Source organism: Chaetodon trifascialis, chromosome 21 (assembly GCF_039877785.1).
Source record: "Chaetodon trifascialis isolate fChaTrf1 chromosome 21, fChaTrf1.hap1, whole genome shotgun sequence".
Taxonomy (NCBI): domain Eukaryota; kingdom Metazoa; phylum Chordata; class Actinopteri; order Chaetodontiformes; family Chaetodontidae; genus Chaetodon; species Chaetodon trifascialis.
In genome coordinates, this window is record NC_092076.1 from 10,301,636 (window position 1) to 10,319,076 (window position 17,441).

Sequence of the window (17,441 nt, forward strand, 5' to 3'; positions counted from 1 at the left end):
TGTCAAACTAATGTTCAGCATCCAATACTATCATTTGCGGTATCGGATGAATTTGCAGGATTCATTTGCAAAACAACTCCTTTGACACACAACATCAGCGTTTGGGAAACCAAAACAATTAAATGTGCAGTGGGTGACTGAGGAGAAAGATAGCTGATTGTTCCCAGGTCGTTGATGACTGAGCCACCCAGCCAAAGCATCGGCGCTTGACGACCTGGGAATGAGACTCAACAATCAGCTTTCTTTCTGCAGAGACGTGAAAATGAAGCTACAGATACAGAGAAGGACACGAAGACACTCTTATCATTTTGTTGTTTGTGCTCATACACAGTGATTTAGCTCAGACTGAATGACCGAATGTCTCATCTTCTGGGACAGGGATCAGACTCAGCTGACACAGTCGGTGCTGACCTAATGAATATTAATGAGTGCAGGTAACATGTCAAGCCAATCAGCATCTGCTGTAAAAGTCAAGATCATCTAACAGTGTTTGCTTAGCATCCTGTAAAAGGTTAGGATTTAAATCAACAGCCCTGAATAAAGAAGGAAAACAGATGGATACTTTACCGTTGGGGCTTTCTTCGTCTATGGCAACGATGGTAGCAGGAGGACCCGACCGAGACAGCTTACATTCTGGGAGGGTGACAAAGAAAAAGGGAGAATTTAGAGCCAACACTGGTATCTTTTAGGCTTTAAATCCATCCTAGAAAGCCGAATTCAATTGTGAAGCTCATGGATGGTTTCACTTGATGATGTTACTTTTTCTCTTGGAGGACCCAAACTGGAACTTAATGGTGGGCCAGAGGCCAAAAGCACACACCTATTGTATTACTTTGTACTGTTAAGAGGGAAAATGGTACCATCCCTTAACTGACTGACTTCCTGCTTGAAGCGTCACTCTAATTAATAATTAAAGAGCATTTTTTAAATAAAGCAGAGATTTAAATGATATTTTTAAGTTCATTTTTAAACTTTTTTTTTTCACTAGGAACATCTGCTGGGCCAAATCAAACCTCACAGCGGGCCAGCTTTGGTCCTCAGGCCACACTCTGGCCAGCCCTGATTTGGAAAAATATAAAATGGCTTTTTCTCCTTTTCAAGTTTTTTCCGTGAAATATAAACACACATTCATAGTGTATGTACTGTGTGTCAGACAGTGTGTGGTAATGAGTTGCAAAACTATGCAAAAAAGGGCAACAGACATGAATAAAGGGTAAGTTTGGAAGATATAATCCAGAGTTTATTAACCTCATTGTTCTCTCTACAGTGAGAGAGAAACAGCGGAGGAATCATATCATTGGAGTGAAATGTAGTAGAAAAACAGGTGAGGTAATGGAGGCGAGACTTGACAGTGAGACGACACTAATGCCCTTTTTTTTTCCTCAGCAGTAATGACTGACGTAACCCCCCACAACCACCTCTGCAGGGTTAGCGGGGGTTAATAAACTTGCCCAATGACTGAACACACCGTTAACAGAGAAAGGAAAGGAGATTCTTACCCTCATATTGCCAGTCTGCAGTTTGAGACGGCCACATCCCACCAGGAAGGAGAGGAGAGGAGAGGCAGCCAACAGAGGGAGGGTGAGAGGAAGGGAAAAGCAGAAGAAAAAACTCATGAAAGATAAGAAATAACCTCCAGAGAAAAGCAAGGCACGAAAACAACCAATGGAAAAGAGAGAGCGTGGAGTAAAACATGAACTGCCGTAAGTGGGTTTGAAGTTTTGGAAAGGAGGGATGAGTAGAGTACAGTGTGTGTGTGTGTGTGTGTGTGTGTGTGTGTGTGTGTGTGTGTGTTTACATGTACAGTATACAAGTGTTGATGTGCTTATCTCAATAAGCTTTTCCACCTCCATTCATAGTCACCGCCCGCACCTACTGTATTACTACAAGGCGAAATAATTTTAACCCGAGCCGGAGGCTTAAAATGGTCCCATTCAGAGGGAAAAACAGCATCGACATTCAAGGATTCTCCTTTATCCCTCTGTCCTTGCCAGAATACGGAAATACAAGAACACCCACATCCACCAGACAGAGCAGCAACATCGTACAGCTCTCGAGGACGGTAGGGGAAAATCCCACAAGGAGGCTGGAAGACAGATATGTGCTCACCTAGAAAATAAACTTCATGGAACAATGATCGCACTTTCTCTCTCTCTCTCTCTCTCTCTCTCTCTCTCTCTCTCTCTCTCTCTCTCTCTCTCTCTCTCTCTCTCTCACAGTCTGTCTCCCTCGCTCTCCCCCTCCACGATTAAGCATTACAGCTGTGCAACATCATAGATTATCTCAGGATCCATCGGTACTGTGTCTTGTTTCTTGCTATGGGAGACAGTATTGAATGTTCCCAGATATAGATTTAACTGTCCTGAGACTCCGAATTAGCTTATCTTAGTGCTGAAAATGATCGGTTTTCCAATTTGTCATGTTGAGAAGGAGGCAAAGAATGTTTTCTTAGATCATCTGCACGCTCATTTAAACTGAACCCTTGGACAAAATGTTAGCCTGTTCACTTTACACTGAATGGATATGACGGGACTTAACTAGTGGCAAATGAACCATTAACTACCTCCATAGTTGTCATGTTAGCTACTTGTTAGCTTGTCCACAGATTTGGCAGTTATTAGCAAGCAAGCCCTGTTTTCAAGCTCTGAGATCCTTAGAAAGAAAAGAAGTAATCAGAGGAACAATCCCCATTTTATTTGTCACACACTGCTACACGTGCTACACACGTCCATGCATTGGTGAAATTTGTCCTCTGCTTTTGACCCATCCTGGTAGTCCTTCCTCAGCGGCAGACCAGGAGCGGTGGGCTGCCATCCAACCTGAACCTACTGCCTATTGGAATTTCCAGTTTGCTAACCTGTTAGCTACCTGACAATGGTACGTCTACATCAGTGACACTAGTCAACTCTATCTTATGCTATTTATAGACTTCTAATTTGCTTTCCAATAAATACATTTTGGATAAAACAGAACTGATACTGTCAATGGTGGTTTTTTTCAATCCAGGAAGTGTGACAAGGGTGATGGATTTGGGAACTTTTGAGGGAGTCCAGTCTTTATGCTAAGCTAAGATCAGTATTTAATTCACATTAATTTACACTCAGTGACAAGAACTTGAACATTTCCTGTTTATGCTGAAAACCTCCTGTAGGCATTATTTTTCCTACAAACGTAAAGAAATGTAAAGTCTGTGGCAGCGACGTCTTTTATAACGCTTAACGTGTGGGATGATCATGCTAATAGGCCTACCACTAGCTGCACCTCTCTGTGCAGGTGCCCCAACAAACCAGCAGATGTTAATGATTTGACCAGGATGTGAATTATCGTTAGCTTTCCAACCACAGACATGGCATCCTCCACCATCCCAGGTCTCTGTGGTGGTGAGTGAGCATTTTGCCCCTTCACCTTTTTGAAGCTTTTCTAAGGGTGCATCTCAGGTTAGCAATCCAGAGAGATGCATGAGCCATGGAACAATAGTCACTAGTTACATCACACTCTACCAGCTGGCCTATGTGTGTGTATATGTGTGTGTACATGAGTGTGTGTGTGAACAGCAGATGACAGATGTGTATCCCCTGCTTGACTGCCTTTTTATCCTTCAGTGTAAGCTGATGCCCCTCATCTATTACTAACCAGCCATTTGTTCTCTAAGGGGCATCTCTGGCTGCTTCTCTCCCCTCGGCCTCTCCTCATCTGCCTCCCTCTCTCTACCTGTCAGTCTGCTTTCCCCCTCAAATAATAAAAATTAAATGGGATGAAACAGTAAACAGCCCCAGTTGTTACTTAAAGTGACAGATGAACATGATGAGACATCAAACTGAAATGAGCTAAATATCTTTTTCGCAATCTGAATACCTGCAAGGGATAGGTAATGCTAATTTAAAGTCCAATTTCTCGTTTATGATATATCTGAAGAAACTGTGGGCACAGTAATGAATGCTTCCACGCCTTTGCACAGAAATGTAACCATGAAGATTAAATGAATTGAGCTGCACATGTTAGCAGGTCCTAAATTTAATCATGTGTTGCAGTAATTTAATTTCTCTGTGTATGACAGTTAAGTTAAACCACACTCAGTAGGAAATTCAGGATGAAGAGTCAATTGCATAGAAATGCAAATCACCTGTTCTTCTTTCACAAAGGTCGCAGGCATATTTCCTCACAAGAGTACACTTGCTTGTATGAAATGAGACCCAATGAAAGGGCTCCTATGGGATAGTTAGTGCTTTCTTGTATGTAGGTACTTGTCTCCTTTAAGTGTCTTCTCATGCTCACCCTCCAAAGATTCCTTGTGCATTTCTTCCCTCATCAATATGTGCTTGTCTTCCTGTAAGCACTCACTTATCCTCGCATAAGCACGCACTTGTGCTCTCCTCCTTCAAAGTTTCTGGAAAAAATAATCACTGAAATGACTTTGTGCATGAGAAGGGAATAAATCCATCTAATGCCAGGTTTCTGTCAAGGTGATGAAAAGCCCCATGGGGAGCTGTGTGAGGGGAATGAGGCTAGAGCGTTCAAGGTGTGGACCACATAAAGAAAAAAAAAGAATAGATGTAAAACTTTGAAAAAGACCTCTCCATTCAGACGATATCACAGGCAGTCAGTGGAAAGAAGCTCCCCCTGTTTCAGATTTATCATCCACGCCAACGGCTTTTTTATTTAAACCTGTGAGTGTTTCAATCAATATCTTCTTTATTTACTATTCAAATGCTGTCCATCTAAATTTGGCAGCCAGAATAAGCAGGTAGGGGTTGCCAAGAGTGGCAGGAAAAAAAAGTCCCCGTGAAGAACAAAGTCGACTCAGGAAGAAAAGAGAAGAGTGACTGTGGCTGCAGCTGAAGACCACAGCAATCACCCAGGAGTCCAAACGGGCTTAAAACAGCTACTGTTGTTCAGTACACACAGACACACAGCTTAGCAACTGTCTCCACGACACACACAGACACACAAACACACACTGTTTAGGAACTATTTCTTCACGCCACTTCACGCAGTTAAACACAATGGAGGCCGTATGCCCGTCTGCCTTACACGCTCACACATGCTTGAGTTACCATTAAATATACATGCTGAGACTGTGACTCAACTGGGCACCTGCACAATGCTGATTGTGTGTGTGTGTGTGTGTGTGTGTTGAGTCAGGATCCATTTGATATGTAGAACGAGTCTCACACACACAAAGAGCTGCCACATTGCCTACAGCTCAGATGGTAATATCGGCTTTAATGCTGTCTCATTGTCACAATATGAAAGAAATACCTTGACCCTCTTTGAAATCACAAAGTGCTGTTTTGACACTTCTTCTATGGATTAAACGAACAAGATCTATTAGCGAGCTTTAGTGCAAGCCTTCCGACAGAGCTAGGCTAGCTGTTTGCCCTTATTTGCAGTGTTTATGCTAAACTAAGCTAAGCTGATTAGATGCTGGCTTTAGCGTCATGTTTAACTGACCAATATGATTGTGATGTTCTCTGTTATGCTCCTCATCTGACCCTCGCCAAGAATGGGGATTACAACTATTGCTTTACAGCCAACAGGTAATCGTTTACTGCAGGCTTGTCTTCTACCATACACTAGAAAGTCTTTCTGAAGAAAGCATTAACTTGGCATACGGTATGTTTGGCATAGTAATGCAGCATAGTGATAACAGCTAAGGAAGACCAGAAGCACATAGGAAAGAATTTTCTTAGCAAACAAAACCCAATCATAACTGCACTGCACATAATCTACTGAGAAATTAGCAGTGTGTCCGCAGAGGTTAACTCCATGGCACAGAATCAGATGACATGGACTAGCGGGAGGCATTGGCAAGCTGAGGATGCTTTCTTCCCAAATGACAGTGAAGAATACCACAGATACTGGAGCCATCACACTGGCCTGCTTCCACTGAAATAATTGACTCGTTTCATCTGATGATGTTTCAGACTGGGCCTGTGAGTGATGCACTGCGGGCCCATTTAACAGGGCAGAAAAAGGAGCAGGCGGTCCTCTAAAGATTAAAACGTTCTGTATTCTTGCTTCTTACCCACTGGGGAGGGGGATGAATGCTGGTAATGCAGCAAAACAAATAATTTTAAACCGTTTGAGGAATTATTTGATGATATTGCTGAGAGTTGGGTGAGAAAACTGACACCACTCTCATGTCTGTATGATAAATATGAAGCTACAGCCAGGAACCAGTTAGCTTAGCTTAGCATAAGGACTGGAAAAGGGCAAAACAGCTAGCTAGCTCATCCAAAGCTTACAAAGCAACATATTAGTTTCATATTAAACTAGTATTGGAAATGTATGTATGGCAATGTATATGTCTTGACAGATTATCCAACAACAATGTGAAAAACCCTCAAATTGATGCAAAAACCAAGCAGAAGTGCCCTAATTCAGTCCCAACACATTCTTTCTAATATGAGTTCAGAGAAGTGTCTGAAGCATTTTTAATCAAGATTTTGATTGTGCCATATTTGTGCTCATTTGAGCTGAAGTTGTACTTGACTGCGTTCTGCTTGTTACCATCTGTTAGGAACTCGCATGGCTACCTTGCCTGGAGTCTAGACTGTGAATGGGAAAACCCAGTGACGGTGAACTCCAAAATATGCTGGAAAAATATGTTAGCATACAAAAAAGGCAAACAGACGTCATCTCGGGAGACGTCCGTGTTGATCAGGTTTCTGGAAGATTTAAAGGAGAGCGGAGATAGAAAAAGCTGTTCCCACTGGTGATTGATGGCTGCGGAATTTGGATGTGGCACAGTCAAAAAATGGCAGAGTAAACATTTTATGATGAAACTGTCCAGTCTGATCAATAAGGCTGAAGTGAAATGGAGACAAGAGAGGAGTCTTCCATTCAATTTGCAGTTGCATCAAGCGAGATCTGCAGAAAAATGTGTTTTGGGTTTCTCTTACACATGCACACAATAATGTTAATGAGGATTAATGGCATCACAGTGGTCTAATATTGTGAACAATACATGTATAAGTACATATGTGTAGCATTCCCACAGTGCGTGTGGGCGTGTAGCCATTAATAGTGTTCCACACGGTTTGTAAGTTAATTACAAATTGGGCCTTTTTGATATAATTTAATTAATATGCAAAGAGCCGCTTTGAGATAATTTACTTATTAAAAGCACATTATTAAAATTGCGTAAAACAAGTAAAACAAGAAGCCACGTAACTGATTTCTTCCATTCATTCTCACCAGTTTTGAAGTGACCTGGTGTCTGTTCTGCAACATGGCTCACAATACACTTCAGCCCGTACACCAGAAAGTTTGCGGCAGCATTGACTGGCTGGCTGACAGGCATGACTTCTAAAAATACGCTGCACAATCTTTCAAACAAGACGATTGAGAGATATGGTCATAAAAGGCTGAAATACAGGAGCAGACAGACAGGAGAAAGGGTGTTTTTTTTCCTCTAAAAGTTCTCATGTGTCATGTCCTTTTTAAGCTTCCATCAGCAGGTACACCAATCTACGCCTCTCCCAGGGGTCCGATCCCTCTCCGTCTTCCCTCCTCTACCCAACCACCCAGCCATTCATCCATCACCCATTCATCTATCCCTCCATGCTCCCCCCCCCTCCCGATCCATTCATCCATGGAGGACGGAGGACAAAATTGGAGAGGGGACGATTCGGGGGGGACGGAGAAGAAAAAAAGAAAGGGAGGATTGGCAGAGGAGAGACTGAAAGAAGTAGAGGAGCAAAAGGAAAGGATTGTAGTGGAGAGACAGTGTGACCTTGCGTTAGATTGATGTATCTCTGGAGAAAACGGATTGTAAACCCATTCGCACACACACACAAAGGCATACATACACACTGGGTGTGTGTAGTAGCTCAGTGCTGTAGGGATCACCACTTTGTCACTGTGCTGGCTTATCCATTATCCTGACTCTCTCTCCCTCTCTCTGTGTCTCTGTCTCAGTGTGTCAGGTCTGTTCCAGCCGGCGCAGGGTTGAACACAGCTGACAGCGGTAGTGGTGGTAATCAGACGGTAGTTGTTCTGAGGACACATGGTGGAAATACATAAGCATCCTCCAGTAACAGCAAATGCCACGCAGCAGCTGTAGGATCCACACTGCTGTCTGCGGGTATAGCCTGGATTCTCCAAAGGTTTGCAAAAAAAAAAATGGTTTGAAATTTTAGGTGAAGCGTTTATTTGCTGCCTTTCTGCGAATGAGATGAAGAGATCAATTTCATGTCAGGCACCTTTTCTGACTGCTAGTAGCATTAGGGAGCCATGTCTTAAAGACACAGTAGACACATAACAAAGTCCCTCTTTCCTCTTCCTGTAATGTATAAAGAATATTTTGATGATGCACCTTGGGGGGACTCGCTATAGCTTCATATAAAACCACACTTGGCTGTTAGCTTAGTTAGTGCAGCTAGCAGAGCAATATCGTAGCAGATGGAAGAGGGGAGGTTGGATTTTTTTCATTTCACCCTTATCCTTGTCCTCCTGATTTAAAAATGTGGGTGAGGTGATATGAACACAGCATCCACTTCTGAGCAATCCAATCACATGAATAAACTGCTGTTCATCAAGAAAAGGCTCCAACCTGTATAACACAAACTGAGTAACGAATACTTCTTTATGAGTCTTCTATCTCACCCTGACCCTTAACCCTATGTCTTTTGGTCTGTATTTAATGCGCAGGCACTTAAAATAAATTGAAATAAACTCATTTGCAGTGTTGAACTATTACTTTAAAAGCATTATTACAAATGCTTCATTTGCATTCTTCTTGAAAAGAACACTATTCAAATATAGACTTCAAAATAAAGTGTACATAATATATACACTTTATTTTGAAGCACCTCAGTGTGTATGTGTATGTGTGAGTGTGTGAGTATGTGTGTGTCAAGGACAAAGCCTTTGACTTAATGCAATAAATAAGCTGCGGTCTTCTGAAAGGAGAATACAGAGATGGCGAGAACAAAGAGGGGCACGGAGAGTGAAGCGGAGTAGAAAAGGCAGCACAGGCAAAAAAACAGCAATAAATGTGAGACGGGAAAAACTTCCAGAAGCAAAGGGAGGGGTGGAAAAATACCAATCTGGAGAAACACCAGTCTGCTTCAGAGATGGGGGTATAACAGGGTGATGACAGGGGCTGATGAGAAGAAATGGTCCACTGGAAAAAAAGAAATAAAGAAAGAAAGGCAGCGCTGAAGTGAGTGCGGGAGGGAGAGATCTTCACCTCAGATGAAACTTCTCACAACAAACGAAAGCAGTAATAAATATTAAAATCACCTTGAAGCTCCACCCACACAGCGACACACACTGCAGCACCGGCCCACCACACACCACACAGTTGCACAAGGGGTGGACACAATATCACGAACAGCTGCACAATCCAACAGAGGAAGTTGAAAAGGTGTTGCTTTGGCTGCAAAACTTGCAGGAAAAGAGATGTGGGCTTTGATTCAGAGGTCTGGAAAGAGACAAGCGAGGGTTTTTGGAAGGAGATACTGTATCACTCGGTCTAGTGCTTTGCAGCAGTTGATGGACAGTCAGTGCTACATGCATGTCGGCTCTTGCTATCATAGCGAGGCAGAATTCACCACTGGACCCACTCAAAGGGGACGTGAGATGGGATGAGACCATCAGGTTAATGAGCTCAATTCTAAGGTGGGAGAGTGAGTGCTGGATAATGGAGGAAACATTATATGGATTTAAAATCTTTGGTTATTCATACACTTTTCCAATGCAGCGCTTTCACAGCGGGATTAATATCATAGAACGTGCGGCACAGTTAAGATCAAATCTTTGAGCTAACTTTATGTTTTTATCACATCTATAATGGCACCATAGCAAGTTTTTGCTCATTAGCAGTGCTATGGAGCCACGTTTTAATGGGTGGGTTTCTCTGCTTGCACACGTGCAATAATGAATACACAGATTACATGGCACACGTTCCTCCAGAGGGTTTCAGGCCAGTCCAAAGAGTGACAGCTGTTGGCCATCAAGAAAAGCAGCAACTCGCTGAATTAAAACATTTCTCAAAAAAACGACACTGCAAATAATTAATGAGGGAGGAAGCACATTCGTTGTGCATCAGTGCTAACAAGAAAACTTGACAGGAACTCTAAACAAAGAACCGCCCGTTGCATATATATATATATATATATGTATATGCAGATTTACAGCCATGGTGTTAAACAACAGATAATATACAGTACATGTGTACATTTTTAATTTGTGTATAAGGGAATAAACAAATTTCGGACAGCAGATTTGATCATGGCACAACATGAAACAAGCATAAAAGCTATAGTTCCATCATTTGTTCCACCGTTTGAGATTTGACTGCCGCTCTCTTAATTGCCTTGGTAAATGGCATCCGACTGTAGAATTAGCGCCACCTGCTGCTTAACTGATCAACCAACTGCTAATATTCACCGCTAGCAGTCGCATAACAGACGTGGGTGGAAACAAGCGTAAATTTGCAATATTATATGGAAACTTGGCCAGAATCTACAGTGACTCATGTTTCCTGCTCATAGTAGATGGCGATGAGCATGAAACACAATTTACCTGTTTATTTATATTCTCCCTCTTAATGCAGAGTGGCCCACGCAGCCGTGAGTGTGACTTCATTCAGAGTGACAGTCCGAAGTGAATGGCCAGTGAGTAGAAATCGGTTTGGGAGAAAGTCACAGTCACGCCACAGTCTGACATTTACATAGACTCAGTACTTCTTGCAAAAAAGCTGGCTGGCCTGAGAAAGCAATGGTGAGAGGAGTGAGTTGGGAAAAGATAGAGCTGGCTATCTGGTAATATCTGGTTGATATAGTGTTGCGCCCCTCTCTTTTTGGCAAGCGTTCTTATCATTTAACACAATGCAGCTGTGGTGCATAATGACAGGCCTGTTATCAAAACACACAAACCGGCACACCGTTTCATTGTCATGCAGGAATAAACAATCACGCAGGTGCAAAGGAACACATTCAACAGCAGCATGAACACAGAGACACACACATATCACTCTCAATAGATGACAACTCAAGCATAACTGTTTTCAGGCCTTCTGTTGTGTCTTGCTCATATTCGAAGATAAGTCACATTCAATTAAAACAGCCAGTGGAGCACCGCCTACACACCTCAGGCTTCAATTGAATTCATAATCAGAGTCAAGTCAAGTACAGGAATTCACCAGAGTGGGGGGGCTGCATTTCAGTCTGCTATTTTCAGAGCTAGTAACACTGAGTGAGTTCAAACCGGCTTCAGAAATGACCACATTATGATCTTAATCAGTTTGGAGTAGTGACAAAGTTTTCTTTTTTGGAGGGGGGGGGGGGGGGGTGATATTGTGTGGAGGCTCACCTTGGGATCGAGGCTCATTAAAAAGGTACTGGTACTCTTGTCACTTGGGAAACCCAAAGTCAGTAAATATAGTCTCTTACCTTGGGACCCAGGCTAATTAAAACATACAAGTACTCTTGTCATGCGGGGGTCCAAACAGCTAAAATCAACCGCTCATCCTGGGACTGGAGCTCATTAAAAACACACCAGCTCTCATGCCATGAGGGGACCCAAACTGAGCAACATATTGTCTGTCAAGCCGAGAAGCCAGGCTCATTAAAACCTACTATTCTTGTTATGTGCGGATCCACCAGAATAACGCCCGCAATCCTGTTTTGGAGACCTTGTTTGGGAAACACAGGCATAATTGAATGCAGGTGGTGCGATGAGGAGAAGAGACGAGAGGCAGGTGTGTCCAGGGAGAGCTGAACCGAAGGGACGTACGCTCGACTGAAAACCCGCATGTACACACTTGATGCTTACAGATGCTCCTCTTCTACCGCTGCACAGAAGCGTGTACACACACACACACACACACCACACACACGCGCACACACACACAGGCGTTCACCTTTGGCTGCAGCCCCTGTCAGCTAAATGCCAAGCAGATAAATCTCAAGGACTAAGAGTTAAATGGAATATTAATATTCTGACAAATTGAGCAGAAAGTCAAGAGCCGTGCTCAGCTATCCCATCAGTGATGACTTCATTTCTGTCTTACCTTGCTTCAGTTTGCTCTCAGGTCAGGGGAGTATCAATGTGAGTGTTTTTTAAACATTAAAATATCCTTCCAGACCTCAGCTCTCCAGTTTTACCTGGGATTGTGCTGAATTTCACCCTTCTCGCCCTCTGTCCTACAGTTTACATATTTCCCTGTCGTGTGTTTGCTACATTCCCCTCCGGTACAGCAGGTGGCAGTATGTAAAACATTAATAGTAACATTCAGTGATATCATTCAGCCAATAAAACGAGAAGAAGAAGAATGTGAGATGGGGTGCTTTTCATTTGGTAAATTGGTCTCCTCGTCTCCTCCACTCGCTTGCTCTCCTCGCATCTTAGCGCCGGCCAGCAAGGACATTAAGGGGGATGCGAGGAAGAGACGTGAGGACGGAGGAGACGAAACTCCAAAATGAAAAATCCTCGCTCCACAGCGTCAGTCTGAAGCGACGTCAATTACTGATGACATTCACCTGCTCCCGCCATGATTCAAACGTGTGCCACATACGACACGCCCCTTAAATAATAAAAGACTTCCGCGTAGGCTACACCGGTGTATCCTCACTCTGATCTCCTTCAGAAGCCTCCTCTCTCCTCGCTCCTCGTCTCCTTCATGTGCATTTAAGCAATTGGAAGATCCTTCATCATGGCGGAGGGGAAACAACTTCCAAGTCGACGAAGGACAGAGGAGACGAGAAGGCACAATTCAACGAAATGAAAAGCACCCCTAGACTACCTGCCAGGAAGGCTTTCTCACCAAATGAGAGGAGGCTTACCTGTGCTTAATGAAGAGCAACACGCCACATGGATTTTAGTGCATCACAAGCAACAAATCTGCCAGGCACAAGCACACTCGAGAGGCGCAGGAACACTCCACCAGTATTCATACTATCTCGTCCATCCATTTTCTCAATCATCCTCTCCTACCAAACGTCTCACTTGCCTCCAGCCCCTCTCAAAATCACAACTCAATCATGATCGTGTTAGCGACGTGTACATGAAAAATTAATGTCTGCGGCAGTTATCAGAATTCATCCTGACAGGGGCATGAATGTTCATGGCAATCCCTCTGGCAGTTGTTGAGAGTAAAAGTCAAGGGATCACCAAAGTTGTCAGTTTATAAAATTCCATCCATCCAGTAGATGTTGAGATCTTTCAGCCTGGACTAAAGATGTGGATGGACCATCCTAACGCCAGACACATGGACATTGCAGTTAATGAAGGTGGAGCTTTTATCTAAACAATGAAAACAGTGACCCTGGGGTTGACCTCTGTGCTGTGCTTTATTTGGATTGTATGTACGTATGTGCTGTATTGATTGCCATTTTTATTCATGGCTGTATTCCTTTTATATCCACTGTTATTGACGGTCAGTCTGTAAGCCAGATTGCCCCTGTAGGACATGAAAGGTCAAGCACTGACCCTTTGGGTTGGTGGCTCGGCCCGAGTGGCGACCATGGCTGGAAAAACTCCATTCACCCTTATTACCACTAGCAACTCCCAACATATTACAGATTAAGCAGACTGAGAGAGTATATATTTGCAACCACATGAGCAATAAGGACATTTTTTTTTAAATTAAATAATGATTTTATTACGACATGCTAGGCTACACCACATGACAGGTGTCAAAATAAACAGGATCAGGTATTAATTCTTCTTATGTCGACATTGATTTGCCGTGATTCAGATTTTTAATTGCACCCTTATAGATGTGCTGGATGAATGTGCTGCTATTTCTATGTTGATTGGTGCTTGTAGATTTGTCTGAATAATTCTTAATGTGATGGACGCTGTGTGATGGTGCTGCATGTCAATGACTGTATTTAGTGTCTGGTGATTGTTCTGTGTGTACCTGCCGAGGGACTGCAGATGGAACTTAGCTAATAGCTAAACGTTGCATAAATCATCTCTTCTCATTTTGGGATTTTTTTTTTTTTTGTGCATGGTCCCCGTTTAATAAAGAGCAATAAAATAATTATTTACTAGTGTTACCCAAGCAGAAAATATTAATGGTGTATGGGTGGACAAGACTGTCTAAATGAAGTGCTACTCATCCTAAATCATCAGCCGATAGATCAAAAAGGATCAATAATGGATCAGGAAATGTCATGATAGAGCTGACTGAGATGTGCGCACTACCTAACCTAAGCCTGAAGTCAGAAAAGGTGTGTGTGCGCAATCCTCATATCAAATCCCCGCTGAGCAGACCAGATTTGACTCTGAATTATAAAACACAGAATAAAGATGAAGACAAAGAGAAAAGAGGAGACAAAGACAGACAGAGCGGCTAATAAAGAGACGGAGGAGGGGACTACCTTTACCTTCTGTGTCTTGGCCGAGACAGGCTGACAGCAGCAGCAGATAAAGGACTCCTGTTCCCATTACACGCGGCCATTTGACCCGGCCCCATGACAGTGGCCCCGTTAAGTGCGTCCTCACCATCTTCACCACCATGCTTCACCAAGCATCCAGCTGCAGAGAGAGGAGGAGGCAGGAGCACATAAACACAGGTCATTCACAATCACTCAACTCATTTTCAGCTGTGCAGTATGCGACATTAAAAGCAGTCATTTTCAGGTACTTCCTTTTCGGCCTGCGCCACCTGTGCTCTGGCTTTCAGCGTACAGCGATGTGGAAGCACACATTAACATACTTACAGGATGACATCTGCCACTGAAAGAAACAGCAGCAGTCATACAGTTTGATGTAGCAGAACTGTATGCACTCTCCCGACCTGTCCCGACAGAAGTGAGCTTTGAACGAAAATACGCTTTCCTTATTGACAGTGCACTCCATTACATCCCTGAGGTGAGGTGCCCACACAGTCTAAATCTCTGGTGGCATTTAATATTCAGTTTGTGGCTGTGCTTCACGGCTGCTACGTGGCCAATCTATTTATGAATCATCTTTGTGCTCGTGCATCAAAGTAAATGATCGTTTCACTGGGATTGCCACCACAATGGAGAATGCAGAAACCTGTGGATGATGATAGAGAAGGAAATATTTTTGTGCAATGTTAAAATGCCAGTGGTGGCAACAACATCTTGGATCTTGCTGCAGGAAAAATTCGACAGGGCTGATAATACATTAGATGTTTTGAAAGATGCCATGTAGAAGAGCGAGTGAGAGAAATACATTAGGCTGATGTGTGCGAGCGTGTGTGTGTGTGTGTGTGTGTGTGTGGGGTCTCACTTAGGTTGAGACTAATGACTTAATTTATAGGGAGAACATGTACAGCTGAAGGGAAAATACAAGGTTTCTTTGAAGTTCTGAGTCGAAGACACATTCGAGCGCGGTCTGAGTCTGTCCGTGTACGTGTCTATAAATCAGTCTTTTGATTGCTTTGTGGCAACGCAGCTCAAACCCATCGAGCATCAATGCTGCCCACTTACCCGCACAAACATTTCAAGTGAGTTTGGACGACCTACAAGAGTAAACATCTTTTGGCTCTTCAGCACAGACACTCAAAGGATAATGTTTGTCTAGGTGGGTGTTTATATGTGTGACAGGTGGAGGGGAGAGCAGTCACACTCGTCTTCCTCCGCCATCCGCCCAGCCAGATTTAAAATGACTTCTGGGCACAAATTTGTTTCTTTAACCTCTAGCCCAGCTAGCTAAATGTGCACTGTGTTCAGGACAAAATTAGGAGAAAATATACTGATCCAGCAGTGTTATGAGCAATCACAAAACAGCAATGATCCAATTATTCGTTAGCATGCCCAGCTAATTACCTTATTACCTACAGTATTAATCTAGTGTTATTTCCGAAGGCATGGACTGGAACATCCACCCTGTGGTAGCCAGGATGCTTCTATATCAGAGTTTCCTGTAACATAGCGGCTCTGTCTTTTTCTTTATTTGGTAGAGGATACAAGAAAAGATATTTCTTTTAACAGAGAAGCATAATAATAAAGGATAAATAAACCTCTGAGCTGTTTATTTAAGTGTTATGTTACCTATGCTGTGTGTGTGTCGCCACTGACCCGACCCTTTAGGAGGCTAGGAGACGAGGTTGAAAGTTAAATGAGAAAAAGGAACATAGTTATGGATGTATGGAAGCAGGGGTGCTGAGGGGCTGCAGCACCCCCTAAAACCAGGCTTTAGAAAAACCATCAATTGATAAGAAAGTGTGATGCAGACTCACAGCGGAGCCAGAGAGAGGGAGCGTGAAAATATGGACAGAAATGTCAACGTGATATCAAAACTTTCTTTGATCATGAAGCCTAATGTTACTCTGTGTTCTGAGGTTTATCAGTGAAGTGGATGAACTGCACTGCAGACTGGAGTCTGCTAACAGTGACAGACAGACAGACTCATGTGCGTTTAGGCTTCGCTCGTCTCCTCTATCAAACGTCTGCATCCTCACTGTGCTGCGTTATTAGAAACTATGGTGAACTCGTCTTGGGTCACATCTGCAGCCTACATCCACGCCCGTCTCTCCTTCTTCATCTCCTTGCAGTTCTCATGCATTCGAGTAGTAGCTGTGACTGATTTGACATACTGCTTTAGTATAAAACATTTTGAAATTAGCATGATTGTATGAAATAATTGTTAAATTTATGCAAGATAGGCCTATTCTTAAATTTCAACCATGTTGTGGTTAATATGCTAATTATGATCTAATTATGGGTCGATGTAAATTATATCTTAAGAACCATGTCTCAGTAAACACCTTGAAACGCTGACTTGATTGTGCTTTGAAGCTGTTATGGCTGATACAGGCAGTGGATGGTGAGCGTGACGTGCCGATCGTTTGTCGTCATGAAGGGCAGAGTGATGCATCGCTTTAAACGTTGCTGCCGCACGGAACTCTGGGACGGCATTATCTTCTTTCCCTTTCGTAAATGATGATCCAATGTATCTTTTGCTTAAAGAGATTTAAAAAAAAAAAAACGAGGAGGCAGAAGGTGTAGCAACATTAATTAAGGGTGGTCGGTTTGTCATACAGTCAATTACAAGCATGCAGATTGGAATATGTTATTATGTCTTTAAAGATGTATATATATGATATATCCTGCTCAAAACAACCCATTTAAGTTCTTCTTCCATTCATAGTATGATTCATTTGATACACCTAAATGTATGTATGTAAACACCTTAACCTCTTAGCATTGTTTTGTTCCAGTCTTCATGTTAATACTGAGGATATTCTTTATTCTGCAGAAAGAAGCGATCCTGAATGGGCCTTTAACGGAGGCCTGGCTGCTCTTCCTCAGTGAGAACAACATTAACTGCTTCCCGTCACGCAAAATCTGCCGCCTGTTTAATTAGAACTGATTTGTGAAGTTCCCATGGCAGAGATTATTGTGGCAGAGTCAGACTACTATAGCCCTACCCCCTGAATGGAGATGGAGTTGGCTGACAACGAAAACGTAATTGTGATATTCTGCCAAACCCCAGAGGTGAAATCTGACAGTCACGGG

At 43.0% G+C, this 17,441-nt stretch overlaps 1 protein-coding gene across 1 annotated transcript in view; it reads right to left on the reverse strand.

Annotated features, from left to right (window-relative positions):
• LOC139349888 (protocadherin-15-like) overlaps positions 1 to 17,441 on the reverse strand; it is a 170,447-nt gene that overhangs the window by 127,751 nt on the left and 25,255 nt on the right. The window contains exons 2-4 of the mRNA XM_070990928.1: positions 14,340 to 14,490; positions 1,500 to 1,514; positions 568 to 633 (exon numbers count right to left, since the gene is read on the reverse strand). Coding sequence (XP_070847029.1) covers positions 568 to 633; positions 1,500 to 1,514; positions 14,340 to 14,472 — 214 coding nt within the window. The 5' untranslated portion in view covers positions 14,473 to 14,490. The remainder of the gene's footprint in view (positions 1 to 567; positions 634 to 1,499; positions 1,515 to 14,339; positions 14,491 to 17,441) is intronic.